This window comes from Hydra vulgaris, chromosome 03 (assembly GCF_038396675.1).
Source record: "Hydra vulgaris chromosome 03, alternate assembly HydraT2T_AEP".
NCBI classification, from domain to species: Eukaryota; Metazoa; Cnidaria; class Hydrozoa; order Anthoathecata; family Hydridae; genus Hydra; species Hydra vulgaris.
The window spans coordinates 33063553-33080492 of record NC_088922.1 but is presented as its reverse complement, the minus strand read 5'-3'; the positions used below and the strand labels follow the sequence as shown (position 1 = coordinate 33080492).

The following is a 16940-nucleotide window of genomic DNA, read 5'->3' as shown; positions in this document are numbered from 1 at the left end:
AATTGAATAATAATTCTAATTTTTTTTTTTTTATTTGAGTAATATAAATTAGATTAAGTTACTAAACCTTCAGTGAACCTTGTCAATTCCAACCTTGTCAATGACTCCGTCAATTCCAACTCTAACAATGGCTTTCATAGGATTTATTCCACATAGAGAGCAGATTTTTTGAACAAGTCTTGTGAGATCTTCAATGTATAAAATATTTTTCAACACTGAGATTTCAAGTTCATCTTCTTTTCCATTTAAAAAAATATTTTTTTTGTAACTGTAAAACTTATCTAGAGCATGAGACGGCTTCATAACCGTAGCAATTGAATTCTTTTCAACACCTAATTGTGAAATACCATACTGTAAACAATGTGATATATTAAATATTATAGTTTTTTTTGAAAAAATAAAATAAATGTACTGCCGTTTAAATTATGTTATAAAATATTTAGACATCTAAAGGACCAAGATCTTTTCGTAAATCTCTAAGAATATCACAAGCAATATTTTGAAGTAGATCATGATTTTTCTTGATATCAAATATTGTATCAGTAAAGACTACTTTATTTTTTTGCAGCTTTGGTTTTAGTACTACAGGTAAGAGTTATCCTCCTAAAATTAGAATAAAATATGGCAAAAAGTCATTTTAAATAAATAAGAAAATAAATAAAAATCTACCAGTGGATAATTGTAACAAATTTTCATTCTTAACTCGAAACTTTAAAACAGTTGAGGTTATTTGCTCTGACATGTTTTCATTCTTGGAAAGAATAAGATTCTTAGCATTTTGAACAGCTGATGTTCTAGTGCATGTGTGCCTAATGCCCTTTCAAACTAGTTGAAAAAAATCTGTGCAGAATGAGTTTAATCTTTCAATGCAGAGATTTTCATTTGACTCAATGATATAATCTCTTAAGTTAAAAATCTTGTGGCTGCGCTTGTCTGATACCATACAGCAAATTGGACATAAGCATTGATCCTCAGCTGGAGCAATCCTTCCTATCTTTATAAGTAACTCTCTTCCACTTTTCCAAACCTTTTTCCACCAAACCTCTTCTATCATTTTTACAGGCTTTCCTTGCTGTGAACAAGATTATTTGTATTTTTAGTGAAATATTTTAGAAAAAGTTTAATAAATATAATAAAATATTTATAAAATTTATTAACCTTTTTGGCATAGAGAGCATTTTTGCAACGGCAAGTCCAGTGGGAAATGCGTTTATATCAAAATTCAATCCTTTGTGTACATAGTCTCAAACTAGTGTCACCAATGATGACATACTGCGAAGAGAGTAGCTGTCTGTTTTGTTACAGCAACAAAAACAAACTGAATCTCTGGACTCATTATGATTTTTTTTCCTAAAAAGATGAGCCATTTGATATGTCATAGTTATGTACTTTTATTGTTATTTAAAATGAATGTTTATTAATTAAAAATGTTATAAAAAGTAGTTATACTTTTACAAAACAAACAAAAAAAAGTTTTTTGAAATTTCTTGTTTAGAAATATTGTAAAATTTTTTACAATATTTCTAAACAAGTCATCAATCGCTAAGAGCTTTATTAGTGAAACTATTTAAAGTATTATTATATATTAAGTTAACCACATTTTGAAGACAAAAAAAAATGAAATGTCACGTGGCTTTCTATGATTTTTGTAATAAAAGTAAGCTTAAATAAAAAAGTTAATATTGTTTTTTAAATGCTAATTTCTGGTTATAATTTTTGTTGTTTTGTTTTAAAATAACGCTCATGTTTTTCAAAACTAAAAGTTAAACACTTAAAGAAGTTTTTCAAGTCTTAAAGCGGTATCAGGTGAATTTTTATTTCAAATAAAGCTTGGTATATTATTTCAATAAAGTATTTATAATGCCTAGATTACCTATAGTTAAGTTACTTAACATTATAAAAATTTTCAACACAAAATGTTGTTTTAATAATTAATGGTAGCACAGTAAAAATTTTCGGTAAAAATTTTTCTGCACTCTAAAAAATTACCTATTGATTTTTATTTGTTCTACTAAATATTTGATCTTCATTTGAGTTTTTTGTTATTACATTTTTAAGCAATAATGTCATTGCTGATATAAACCAGTTCTTTTTATAACCTAATGCAACACTATTCCGTTTAAAAAACTAATCAACTTGTATTAAGTTACATACATGCCGTTATATATTTATGGGCCTTCAAACCAAGCATTTGTGGTAAAATGCCGCTTAAAAAAGTCTTTTTAGAAAAATTCTGCTATGGCTTAATAGAGCAGCATATACTGATCTTTAGTATTGTTCCTCTTTTTTACATATTAATTTCTCTCAAGAGTCTACCAGATTTTAAAATATCTTTATCTTTTATTTATTTATATTTTTTATTTTATATTTATTTTTTTAATTTATTCACTTTTTCTATATTTTATTCTGTTGGAAGTTCTTTGTGAAAGTATCAATCAAAGAATAAACGAAAGTATCAATCAAAGAATAAACGAAAGTATCAATCAAAACTTACCGAGCTAACACTGAAATATTTTTAGTTTTAAAGATAATTAAATATGACTTTAAAAATATTAATATTTTTAAAAATATTATTTTTTTTTTTTAAATGACAGTTGTATTTTTTCAAAATATAACTTTCAAAGTTGTAATTTGGTAAAAAAAAAAAAAAACTAAAAAAAAAGTACATTTTCCCTTAAAAATTGACACACCCTACTATAGTGGCATACTTGTACCTTTTTTTAATGGAAAAAAAAACTCATAAAAAAGCAAACTGTTAAAAACTCTAAGGATTATTCTACATGTTACAGTCTTGCATCCATAATTTTTATTTTAACTCTTCAGATTTTTAATGTTTAAAACATTAAAGTCAAGTATGCTATTAGCTTTCCCTTACTACATTCATAAAAAAAAAGTACTTTCCCTTACTGCAAAACATATTGCTAAACACATTACTAAAAGTATTAACTATTTAAGTATGCTTAAATCTTTTATTAAGGTTATTAAAGGCAATGTGAATAATATTACTATAATTCCATAATATTGACCTCTATATATAAACTCACATATTGTACTGATTTTTTTACAAGGCTTTGAATTATTGTTTCTAAAACTACATAAAAACTACATAAGTCAGAATAAATTAATTTAAAAAACAAAAAGCGCTTATATTTTATTATTTTTATAGAATTTTACAAAATATATCATAAATACGATTTAATAATAAATAATATCATTGAATAACCATTATAGCTATCATCTGATTCTTCTTTGTTTTCTTTCAAAGTTCCCCAACGTTCTATTCCAATAGATGTTTTTAATAACTTGTGGCTATTAAAATTGGTGTTTTTAAAAAGTTCAACTCAGAACAACGTATCAGTATGATTCTTTATTTTAGTTCATGACATAAGTCTTTCTTTTTTTACTACCTAGAATAGTTAATTAATTGTCAAAGTTTATTAAATCATTTCTAAAATTTATTTTTAAAAACAAAAAACAACTAAATTTTGAGTTGTGGTAGTGGTGTAGTGGTAGAGTGCTCGCTTCATAAGTGAGAAGTGAGTTTGATCACCGCCACGTCCCTGGTAGTACTGTGCTCAACTTGTTTCTCTGTGCAACAACCTTGTTCATCAAGGTTTGTGTTTCAGAGTTATAGAGATAAGAGAGATTTTTAACCATAATAAAGTAGCCTCCTCGATTGTAGTGACCCTACAAAATGAGACTATTATAAAAGCAAGCTATTAATAATAGTATAACATTCGAAAAACACTCGGCATTCTGTTTATTTTACCTTTATTTTATAGAGTTATCAAAAGAACTGTCACTGCTTTTTTAAACTATTTTGTTTTCACTCTTTTTTATTCATTTTGGGTTTTTTTACACCAAAGGTACATATCAGATATCATAAATAATTAACTGTATCCCTAGTAGTATTCATATGTCCCAATCTCTATTTCACGATCTTTTTCTAATCTGCATGCACACGTATTATGTGTGTGTGTGTGTGTGTGTGTGTGTGTGTGTGTGTGTGTGTCTGTGTGTGTGTGTGTCTGTGTGTGTGTGTGTGTGTGTGTTATATGCAGAGATATTTGCTTTTTTATTTTGATTTTTAACCAAAATGTTTATATTAAGCATTATATTTAGAAACAACTTTTTTTTCCACATTCGTTTAATTTTTTTTATTAAATTAAAAGCCAGAATTAAAAGTGTTGAAATTCACTGTGCAACTAGCATAAAGTGATAAAAACTTGAACTTCAAAAATATAGCATATGTAGATACATTTTTACTTGTGAAAATATGGAGTAAAGTTATCAGACAAAGGTTTTCTAAGATTGAGAGTAATCATTTTAAAACGAATGTACCGCTCCTCATCCAGTTTGTTTTTCATATTAAACAAATACTGTTAACTAACCGGCTCTTAATAAAACTCACTGCAGTTGAATTGATTTTAAAGCATATCACTACAGAGGTAGCCAGAGCATTATTTCGCGTATTGCAGAAAATTTATGTCAATTGCAGTCAATTGCAGAAAATTTATAACAAATTAAAAACTGGCTACAGCTATAGTAACATGGTCCAACTTATTAATCTTTACGGATGCACAAAAACAATGATCCAAACATTTTTTCTTTTCTTAGTTTTTCATTTACAAAATATATCATTTAGTATTTTTGATAATATGCAAAAAATTTAAAAAAAATTGAAAATTATTATGTAATATAAAGATTTAGTTAGAGTCTGGATTTTTTTACCCCTGAAAATCCCGCACTTAAAAAAGCAAATTTAAAAAAAAATTGAAATAAACATATATTAATACTAACTTATTTCGGTTAAAAATATTTAAAATAAGAAAACTGAAAAAATCTTTCAGAACAGTAAGTAAAATTTTATTTCCTCTTTGCGACGCATAGTGTGGCTAAAGTACGTGTAAATGTCATAACTATTCGAATTTTTTTATTTTGCTATATACTTCTACGAATATCTGGAACTCTATTTTTATAGTCAGTCACTGAGTACGCTTTTTGTTATAGGCCATAGATCCGGCTTTAGTTCGCAAATCTCCTGGTGGTTTTACATATCTAGGCGTTTATAATGGTGGGACTGTAGAAAAAAAAATGGAACATCTGGTAAACATTTTTTTTTCTTTATTGTTGTTTCGTTGCTTCGCGTTTTGCGCTTTTTATATATAAATTTTTATTTTTTTTTCGCGCTTATTATATATACTTTTTTTTTTAACCTGAGTTGGGTGTTGCAAATATTGTTTTCATTGATATTTGTCGTTTTTCTTCTTACATTTATAGTTTTGAAAATATTAATGTTATGTTTCCCTTAAAAAAACTTTAACTATAATTATGGTATACATAAGGCATGCTTCGCTGGTGGTATGTTTGGTTTGGGTTCTTTAGAGGCTCCTAATGAATCAAAAAGTCGTTACATGGAACTAGGCGTTGAGATTGCTCGCACATGTAGAGAATCATACCGAGTCACTGGTGAGTTGACTGTTTAATTATAAATTTTTAAATAATGTTGTGATATAAAAAAAGTTTACAGTGCTTTGGGATTTGCATCTTATTTAGCAACTGGATTGGGTCCGGAGTCATTTCGATTCGAAGGACCGCACGAAGCAAAAGCTATTCGTGGGAACGAAAAGTATTATATTCTTCGACCAGAAACTGTGGAAACATACTTTGTTATGTGGAGACTTACGCACGAGCAAAAGTATAGAGATTGGGCATGGGATGTTGTAGAGGTATTAATATTATTCTATTGCATCTGGGTAATACATTTTTGGCGTTTTTTTAAATTAAAAATATTTTCAGGCTTTAGAAAAGCATTGTCGTATTGGGGTCGGTTACAGTGGAATTCGAAATGTGGATAGTACACCCGTTAATCATGATGATGTGCAGCAAAGTTTTTTCTTGGCAGAAACTCTTAAATACTTATATCTGATATTTTCTGAAGATCAGTTAATAAGTTTGGATGAATGGGTTTTAAATACTGAAGCCCATCCCTTACCCATAGAAAAGAAAGGAAATAATGCCTAATAAGAATTGACGGATTACATTTTTGATTGTATATATTTAATCTCATTTTATCATATGGATTCTTTTTGCATTTGTAAAATTTGTAGATTCTACCTCGTTTGCAAGTCGAATAAAGACGTTTAAAAGAAAATAAGCAAATAGTAAATGTTTAGAAAAAATATTTCGAATAAGAAATCTCTAATGAAATAAGCCTAATTGATATAACCTATCAATTAATTGGTTTGTAATTTGGTTAGATCTGCCATCCCACTTTTGCCTAAGTGAGTCGACCAGGCTAACTCTTTTTTAACAGGTGTTATGCTCTGACGTGTAAATTTGTTCACACTAACTCTTGACTGCGGTATTTATATAATCTTATAATATGCAATGTATACAAAGTTAAAGAGCTAGGTTTTGAATTTCCGTTTAAAAAACTCATTTTTTTTAGAATATTAGAAAAAATTTTAAAAAACTCATTTTTTTAAAACTGAAGGAATGCTTGTTGCATTAAATGTGTTAATAACAATGTAAATGAGGCCCTATTTAAAAAATTAATTGTTATTGTGTAGGACTAACGTTTTTGTTATGTAACTTTGTGCATCAACTTAAATTTGCTTTACTTATTTAAAGTTAACTTTACTGACTAAATTTGTGGATAAATAGTTTGCCAGATAAATCTATTTTTTAAACATCATGTCAATGGTTTATTTTCTTGTCTTTTTTTCTTGCATAAATTTGTTGATCAAAATATGTTATGATTGCAAACCGTATACCTGAACGTGTGTTAGAAAACTCAATATTTATAATTTTTCAACATTACTTTTCTGGGCAAGTATTTTAAGAATTTTTTATATAATAAAACCCTGATGTGATTTTTATATAATAAAACCCTGATTTATTTCTATTCTAATTTATAATTTTGTAAAATTTATGTTGGTTGCACGTTTAAATATAGCTTGGTTTTTCTTTAGAAAACTATTTCTGAGCTTTTTTTACAAGGTATGGTTTGCCAAAAAAGAAATGTTTAAATCGTTCGAAGGCTGAGGGGTTTACTGAAATACAGGAGACCCTTTTTATTTTCAATTTTTTTTTTGACAATATTTGAAATTTAACAAAATGAATATATGGGCTAAGGTAGACTCTTACATAACTCAAGTTTAAAATAATATTTAATTGGTCATTCAAAGTTGTCCCACAAATAGGATTACTTTGAATTCGTATTCTGTAAAAGCAAGACCTATTTAAAAACGCATTTTATTTATTTTATTTTTTTTTTTGTTTTAAAAATTTAGTAAAAACAATAGTCTAGTTTCACATGGGTATGCTAAAATAATAAAATCACTTGGTTCCTCCAATTTGACGAATAACAAACCAATCAAAAAAGTGATTTGAATCACACCGTCTTGATTTTGATTGTATTGTATATTAAGTGCAGTGACATCCAGGATTTTTTATTGTTTGAGATTTTTGGACATGGAGCAAACTGCATCATTTGTATACTTATGTCAAATAATAATGCTTTTTAAAAAATCGCAATAATTGAAGGCTGGGAACAAAAAAACTCTTTAATTTCATTACCCCGCCCACCCCAAACGTGAGGGGCAACAAATAACCATGAGCGAGACTAGGTTTTTTCAAACCGAGACGAGAATTTAGTACCTCTCGTGAGAACGAGACGAGAAATTTAACAATTTTTGAAAACAAGTTTGTTAAAATCCAAGTAAAAAAAAAAAATGTAAACATGGTTTTGACAAATAGACACAAATGACATTTGTCAAATGTAAGCAACTTTTTCAAATATTAATTCAGATTTTTTTTGCCAAACTTTCCCAACAAGACAATGTTTTCTCTGATTAAGATGGTTTGTTCTACTTTTTCTGGGTGTAAGTTGTGTCTGGATGATCGGACGACATTTCCACCTGAGCTAAAAACTCTCTCTGATTTAGTTGAACTTGCTGGAATAGCTAAAATTTGTCTAGTTAATGAAGAGAGTTCTGGCAATGCATTTGAATGCAACTTCCACCAATCAAGAATCGGAAAGTCGTTTTTGGCATCAGGGAGATATTCATACTGGCAAATTTCGCTCAAAATAGGATTCAGTTCAGATGTTAGCTCTTGTGTTTCAAGTCTGACGTTTAACTTGCGCTTCAGTTTTGAATCAGGGGACAAATCTGCTGAAAGGACTCTGGCAACAGGTTGGCACTCAACATTATCCTTAACCTGTGAGGCTAACCATTCTTTTGTTGTTTGAAATTTTATGAAGAGCTTTAAGTGAAGTCCCTTTAAAGCAGGATTTAAGTAGTTTGCTGCAGCACTCAATAAGTTTCCAGTGTGACAAAGAGGAAATCTTTTCTCAATGCAGCTTTTCAAGTTTTTTGCATACAAGACACCGTAGCCATTTTTTCCATCCGTCTCAATAAATTGGTCAATTTTGTCATGAATTAAATAAAGAGAATCGGCGACAGTGCTAATTGTTGGAATAGACTCAGCCAACCACGTTTCTGTAGCTTCTTTAAGAGGTGCAAAATTTCTACAGCTCCCTCGATTGATTTCCACTGTGATGCACTGATGGTCTTTGAAGAAAAAATATCTTCATTTGCACATAAGCTGATAATTCCATCTTGTATCAACAGATTGGCGTAACTGTTTAAAATTGATTCCTTGAGCGTCTGATTGTGATTCAAGCAACTCAGCTGCAACTGTTGACTGGTGAGTTAAAGGAGCCAAATCTTTGCAAGTTTGCAACGCATCATCCATTCCAGCAGTCTCGAACTGCGCATTGCAAAATATGATTGTTGCACAAGTATTGGTCAAGGCGCTTTGACAATTTGACTGCAAGTTTCATGTTTCTTGCCTGGTCGTTCACGCAGTACATTGGCAAATCAGCAGGCAAATTTAGTTCTTCTAAGAAAGAATCCAGTTTTCCTTCAATTAAGATACCTGTGTGTCTGCCTGAGAACTGTTGGACATGGGTTGTCCAGTGATGTAGTCTCCAATTTTTGTCAATAGCATGAAAAGTCCAAGAGATGTAGCTGTCCTGAGCTCTAGAAGTCCAAAGGTCAGAAGTAAATGCAACACTTTTTAGATTTGGCGTAATCTCCGTTATTATGCTCTTCATTCCAGCTTGAACTTCTCTTGACCGAATTGAAAGCTTTCTTGAATATGTTGTTCTGTGATGAAGGCTCAGTTTAGGGTTTGCAATATCAAACAATTTCTTGAAACCTCTTCCTTTGACTGCTGAAAAGGATGCCAGATCAGTGCAAAAGTAATCCAGCATTGCAGAGTCAAACTGTTTTTGAATGGAATTGTCTTTGTCATATTTTTACTTTGTTTCAAGCATTTCGACCATGGTTCGTTGTTTCTTCTTAAGAGGAGGAAGAAGAGAGTTGTCAGTTTTTTCAGAATACTCAACGTAATCTGGGCTGTGTTTTTTTCGAGGTGACGATGAAGTCCGCTAGTGTTTCCATCTTTTGTTTTCAAAGACTTTTTGCACACCTTACATTCAGCGCCGTCACTTGTTTTTTGAAAATATCTCCAGATTTTGTTATTTCTTGGTGACATTTTTGATCGTTGAAATGAGGCAAGCATATTTCTTTTCAATATGAACAATATGTGTCAAGTTGAATTCCACTGGTAAACTAATGAAATTAAGTCGAAAGTGCACCATTTTATACAAAAAGTTTTTGTATTTAAAATCTAAATAAAAATATTTAAAATCTAATTAAAATTTTTTAAATAGGTTTTTTTTTTAATCTAATTAAAAAATCTAATTAAAAATCTAATTAAAATCACGGAGTCAAAATATTAATTAATTAAAAAAACAAATTATTAGGCATTTTGTAAATTATAATAACTTTTAATTTGGAAAATAATATAATATTTAAGTCTCGTTCTACTTCTCGCGAGAATTTCTTATTTCTCGTTTCTCACGAGAAATCCCATTTCTCACAAGAAACGAGAACGAGACGAGATCTCGCTCATGGTTAGCAACAAACTGAAAAAATATTTTTTGTACTATTTTTAACTAGACTTATATTCATCGATAATCTTGAAGTTTCATAGTATTATCTCTTATGACCATATAAAGTATAAACCCATATAAACCCCTCTCAATTTGAGCATTGATTGACGGAATGTTCACTGCTGCTAGAGAAAAAGTATTTCACGGGACTCTATTTGAAAAAAAGTTACTTCGTTCTTCACAATTTCACAAGTTGCCGTTCTAGTTTTTAGTTATGTCCTCTCAAAATATACTTGGCTGTTTAAAAGTTTTTGCTGGACAAAAGAACTAACAAGTTCGAGTTTACATATGATTTTAAATTGCTTGATAAGGTCTACTCTTTTACATATTATAAGACATTTTACAGCACAGGTGTATAATAGTTGATATTGTTTTTGTTGCTCCATGTTGGATATAGCAATGTCGGACTTTAAATACGGCGATCATATGCAAAAATTTAAATAAGATACAAAGTGCGCCATAAATAAAAACTGCGACTGCGAAATGTATTTTTGAATTGCCCAAACATTCTATTCGCTATTGATGCGGCTTACGTTAAGATCATTGGAGACCATCACACCGAGGTCTCATTCGACTGCAGTCTTTTCGAGTGAATAATACGTGCCGTCAACGTTGACCATAAGTATTCGCTTTATCAACCCATATTTTATGACACCTTCTTTCTTTAAAAATTTTATTTAATGCATCAGCAACTTCAACTCCAATTTTAATTTTCAATGGAACAATCCATCCATACTTTGAAAAAATATCACCATTAATAAGTATTTTATACATTGAATTTGGAAAAAGATTGCATGTCGACTACATCAACAGCTCATATTTCATTGATTCCATTTACAATAACTTTTCTTTTTCTGAAATATTTTCCAACCGGTCTATGAAGTTCGTTTGCAAGTTTGTCAGTCCATTTTAATTTTTTATACTTGTCTTTTTTACAGATCGTTGGTAGTTTTTTTGAACACCTAATCCAAACTTTGCTTTAGTTGATATAATAGGTTTTATAATACTTCGCTCAATTCATTCACGTTGTGAATGAATTGAGCGAAGTTTCATTTGTATTCATGTTGTATTTTTGATAGTATCCATTTCAACGAGTATAGTTTTATCAGCTTCATTTTTTTTTTGCTATATCTGTTAAGTATTTATAAGCAAGATCATGATGGTAAGCTGCATTATTAACTCTATCTACAGGTTTACTCCATTCTTTATATGCGTCAGTAGAAGTTAATCGTTCATCTAAATTAATACCAGGACCTGCAAAGTTTATACCAGGTAAATGCATTTCGCCTGAGAACTTTGACCATGGTAGTTTTATTTTATTTGTTGCTGAATTAATTGAACTGACTAAATCACCTCCTGTTTTTGCTGATACAAATTTAGTTTTTGTTTTTCCACAAATAGCACAAGTTCCACGTAGCATATTTCTTTTGTTTTTACTTCCAACTGTTTGTAAGTTTAGTGTATTTGTTTTGCTTTTACATTTAACACAGTACATTTTTTTATATAGAGTAAATAAAAAATGGATATTATAGAATTATCACGGAATGTAAATAACAATAAGAGAAATAATAATAAGTTATTACCTAAAAGTATAAGAGGAATTGTTGGAAAGTCAGGTTGTGGAAAAGCTACTTATTATTGAATTTACTTTTAAGACCTGGTTGGTTGGTTAGACTATAATAATTTACTTTTAAGACCTGGTTGGTTAGACTATAATAATTTACAAGCTTTTGGAAAATCTCTTTTTCAACCAGAATACAAAATACTAAAAAAATCTTTTAAAAAAAAATTATAAAAAGAAGTTATTCTTGAACTATTTAAGTTACAAGATAAAATAGAAAAATTAAATGCAAACCTTGAGTTTATCATTGAAGACATTTCAAAAAATTTAAATGAGAAAACAGATATGGAGTTTAAGTTTTTTGAAACAGCAGAAAATGTAGCAGATCTCGAAGATCTTGATATTCATAAGAATAATTTGATGATATTTGATGATTTACAATTAACAAAGCAAAATAAGTGTGAAAAGTATTGTATAAGAGGAGGGCATAGTAATGTAGATTGTTTCTATCTTGCACAAAATCATTTTATGTTACCTAGCAAACTATACGAGAAAATACAAATTCTATTTCCTTATTTCCACAAGATTCAAAGAATTTAAATCATATTTATAAAGATCATGTTTCAAGTGATATGATAAAAGACGAGTTTATAAGATTAAGTAAGGATGCATGGTCAGAGCCTCATGGATTTGTTATTATAGATCCATCTTCTAAAAGAGATTATGGAAAATATAGAAGTGGATTAGATAATTTTTTTATACCAACTTGTGAATTTTAAAATTTTTATATATGAAAACAAAATGTCTTTCGATATATTATCAAGTGGAAATACACGATTTTTTTGTATAAGCAACTCGTTTATAAGCAACTGAACTCGATGTAAAAAAATATTAAGCAACTTCAGTTCTGAACAAATGTTAACATAAGCAACTCATAAATTGAACATAAAAATCAAAGCACTCAAGAAGCTCCTTTATTTACTGTCAAATACTATTTTTATGTTGGATATAAAACATAGCTTTATGTAGTTTAAAAATTTGCCGTACACGTTTTTTTGAGAAATGAAAACATTCGATTTTGCGTTCGAATCAATTTTTTTCTCTGCAATGTAATGATTTCTTTTAGATAAACGATTTCAAAAGAAAGTAATCACAGTAGCGTTGTTGTTGTGTATGTTGTTGACATCGCTGTTAAGATCATGAGTAAGAGAAAGCAGACAAATTTGTTCAACTTTGGTTTTACCAAAAAAGATTTGTCATCGTGGTGAGTTGGTAAATGTAGTGCCGAAGGAAAAAGAAGATAATTTGTTTGAATGTATTGTTTGTAAAAAATCACTGAAAACATCACAAGCCCTTTCGATGCACGAGTTTTGGTGTAAAAATATGTTATCACATACAGATATTGCTCAAACTGACAAAGACCCGAAATCAAGGAGCTTAGATCAAATCATTGATGGAAAGAACAAGTACAATAATATTGAAAAAACTGTGAAATCGGTTTTAGAGAAGCTTGTTACTGATGTTGAAGGTAACGAATTACCAAAAATTGCTGACAAACGGAAGAGCTATACGTTAAAAGAAAAGGTTGATGCGCTAAATGACTTAAACGATGGTATGTTAAGTAGGGATGTAGCAAAAAGGTATAACGTTCATAAGAGTATGATTACTCAATGGAAATCAAAGGAAAAAGAAATCTACAACAAGTACAACGAAAACAAGAAAAACGCGTTATTCAGGAAATGCCGAAGATGCGACAAACACAAAGCTTTGTTTAACATACTTTATGACAAATTCTCCGAAGCAAGAAAAAAGGGGCTAAAAGTTAACTTTGAGTGGTTGTATGTCCGAGCGAATCAAATTCATCTACAACAAAGCCCGAATGCTGACAGATTGCCAAAAGCAATAGTCACTCATTTCTTAAGGAAAAATAAGATGCTGTGTGTTCAACGTAAGCGCCAAGCTAACGTAAAGAAGCAAACCCCGATTCTGATGAAATGGCATTCAAATTTGAGAGAAAAGTTGATTAAGTCTGGAAGTGGCAAACCCACATACGATAAAAAATGATGGCGTTTCCCACCGAAAAAGAGAATCAATGTAGATCAAATTTCACTCCCGTTTGTATTCGAGAGCAAACGAACATACGAAATTCCAATGAGTAAGGGAAAGGAACGAAGGGACCATAGAGTATGGGTAGCTCAACCTGGCAGTGGGCTTGATAAGCAACAAGCTACCCTTCAAATATGTTTCAGTCCTGAAGGAATGATGAAGCGGGCGTTGATTTTCAGAGGTAAGGGGAAAAGGATTAGTCAAGATGAAGTTTTAGCCTATGACACTGATGTAGAGGTGTACTGGAAACCAAATGCATGGGCAGATACAGTGTTTTCCGTGAAATGGGTGAAGAACACTCTATCCAATGCTGTCGTTAACCTGGATGAGTATGTTTTATTCTGCGATAACCTGACAGCCCAAGTCAGTGATGAGTTTTTGAATGAAGTGCGACAACTCAAAGGTATTGTCTGGTTTGGTGTTCCCAACGGGACACATTTTTGGCAACCTGTTGATGCCGGACCAGGAAAACCATTCAAATCACATATTAAAGCAGAACAAAACATCTGGTTCGAAAATGATGAAAACATCGAATTATGGCTTGGCAACAATGATCGGAAACTGTTGGCAAAATATCGCCGCATTTTGATAACTCGTTGGGTCGGTGAAGCTTACCGTAAAACATCCAAAGACGAGAAATTTCTTCGTATGCTTTATAGGAGCTTTGCGAAAATAGGATGTCTTATCACGGCTGATGGTAGCGAGGACGATAAGATAAATCCTGAAGGCATGCCTGCTTATGTTGTTCCACCCCCTGTTGACATTGACAACCCGGTGGATATCACAGAGACTCCTATTCTAGACAAAGTAAAGGATTACCCTATTGATGTTTTGCCTGACGAATCAGACGGAGAAGACGAGGAACTAGATGGACAAGTAGAAAAATCAGACGGACAAGAAGACGAAGAAAGTGGAGATGAAGAAAAAAAAGATCCAGCAAAACAGAGAAACATTTTTGATCTTCTTTTTATATTAGAAATTAAGTGATTTTAGTTGTAAAGAGCACTCTTCTGTTAAAGACTTGATATTAAACCGTATTTTGTCTCTTATTCGTAAAAACACTGAAATTTAGGCTAAGAAACTTAAGCAACTATTAAGCAACTCGAGATATAGAAATTGGCTGAAAAATAAGCAACTCGAGTTCTGACCAAAATTCTAAGTTGGTTATTCAAAAAAAATCGTGTAGCAATAACATAAAAACTAAGTTTGTTCCTATTATTCAACTTAGACATGATAAAGAATATAAAATGGCTCTAGTTAGTTTAGAGATATATTACAATTTTCCTAATATTGATTTGTCAAACAACAATTTTAGATATAGCACAGATAATGGAGCGACTTGGCATTATATAAACATTCCAGAAGGACGTTATGAGATTGCTGATATAAATGGATATATTCAATTGATTATGTCAGGAATAGGGATTGCAATCCCGGGCATGAATTACGATCCCGGGATTTCGGGATTGAAATAAATAAAATCCCGGGATCCCGGGATTTTATATAATGTGAGATATTTGCTAAAAAACAGAACTTAATACTACATATATGAATATACTTTTTGATGTTATCAATTTTTTATTTAATTTCATTATGCCTTAATGACTTAAATTAATTTTCTATGGCGCCTTAAATTGTTTTAATTGTGTAACAGGCAGCAGGTGTATATAAAGATCTTAAAATAATGCAGAAATATATATACGGTACCTTCCATATTATGTTTTAAGATTACAGACTTTACAGAACAACCTTCATCAAATAATTGGATATGTAAATAACATTTGAACATTTAAAGTGTATTTGACTAAAGTAACTAAACAATCAAAATTTCAAAAAAATTTGTAAACATAAATTTTCTTAAATTTGGCTACCGATGTAGCTGCTGTAGCAACAAGCTACTTTGTAAAAAATAACATAATAAGTTGTTTGTTAATATTGAGAGACAAAAATTAAAGAAAATCTTTATTTTATATTTATAAATAAATGGTAGCTAAATAATAAATGTAAAACAAAAAAACAATTCATATTAAATGCATATTTTAGTTACAAACTTTCTTTTTTTGAAAATATGCCCGGAGGAATAGTAGAGCATTTAAGGTTTGGTCATTTAGCCTACTCCTTATTTTACTTCCCAAATACCCAGCTGCAGAAAATGCCCGCTCAGGTTCGATGCTCGTCGGTGGAATAGAAGTCTTGCCAACAAACTTAACGATTGTTTTTTATACAATAGTCAAACAAACCTGCCTTAATTTGTGTTTGTGAAACTTTTTTCAATGATAAACTCCCGAACTCCATGGTCTATTCAAAAATTTGTTCCATTTATCGTAAGGATAAAGCATAAACAGGATAAACCTGCAAAGCAGCATTATATAACTCGTTATAATTCAGTATAGTTACCAACTTTGAACATTTTGTTATACAAAATAATTTAATTAGTTCAATCCTGCTATAATCCCGAAAATCCCGGGATTTTGTGTTTAGAATCCCGGGATTTTCGGTACCCAAAAACGTCCGGGATCCCGGGATCCCGGGATACGGGATCCCGGGATTGCAATCCCTAGTCAGGAAACAACATTATTAGCGCAGGAGTTGCAGGTATTAAACTTGAAGGAAATAATAATACATTTTGATCAGTTTTAAATATCGCATCTGGTTATAAAGTTAATTTTACATCTTCAAGTTCAGTTAAAAATGTTTTTGGTTTTAACAGTGGAGTATATTCATCAGGCCACCATGAATCAACTAATATAGTAAATATATTAAGTGTTAATAGTATACGTGTTACAAGTGATATAATAGAATCATCATATATAAACGATGGAACAGAAAACGTTATATATTCATTTTTCCCAATTGTAAGTCCTGGATTAAAAATTGTTCAAGAGCCGTCACACTTAATTTACTTACCGGTAACACTAAAAACAACTTCAAAAATGGATACTAAATTGCTTGATCAAAATGGAAATCCTATGAATTACGAGGAGAAGAATTATCTATTAGATTTCATATAAGAGAAAAAAAATATTTTATAATATAAAATGAGTAAATATACTAATATTAAAATAAATGTTTCGCAGGGGCAATTAGAAAAACTTAAAAAAGCAATTGAAGATGGTTATGGAGCTAGTATTAAATTATCACATTCAGATCTTAATGGTGAATATTATTAGCTGTAACAAATACACAATTGAACAGAATTACAAAAGCATATGAAAAAGGTACTGGTGTAATAATATAATTTAAGTAAGT

The 16940-nt window shown here is 30.3% G+C and overlaps 1 protein-coding gene across 1 annotated transcript in view; it reads left to right on the top strand.

Annotated features, from left to right (window-relative positions):
* Positions 1-6154, top strand: part of LOC100211957 (mannosyl-oligosaccharide 1,2-alpha-mannosidase IA) — a 50702-nt gene extending 44548 nt beyond the window's left edge. The window contains exons 10-13 of the mRNA XM_065792956.1: positions 5011-5106; positions 5346-5469; positions 5557-5729; positions 5800-6154. Of these exons, the coding sequence (XP_065649028.1) occupies positions 5011-5106; positions 5346-5469; positions 5557-5729; positions 5800-6024 (618 nt within the window). The 3' untranslated portion in view covers positions 6025-6154. The remainder of the gene's footprint in view (positions 1-5010; positions 5107-5345; positions 5470-5556; positions 5730-5799) is intronic.
* The last annotated feature ends 10786 nt before the right edge of the window (positions 6155-16940 follow it).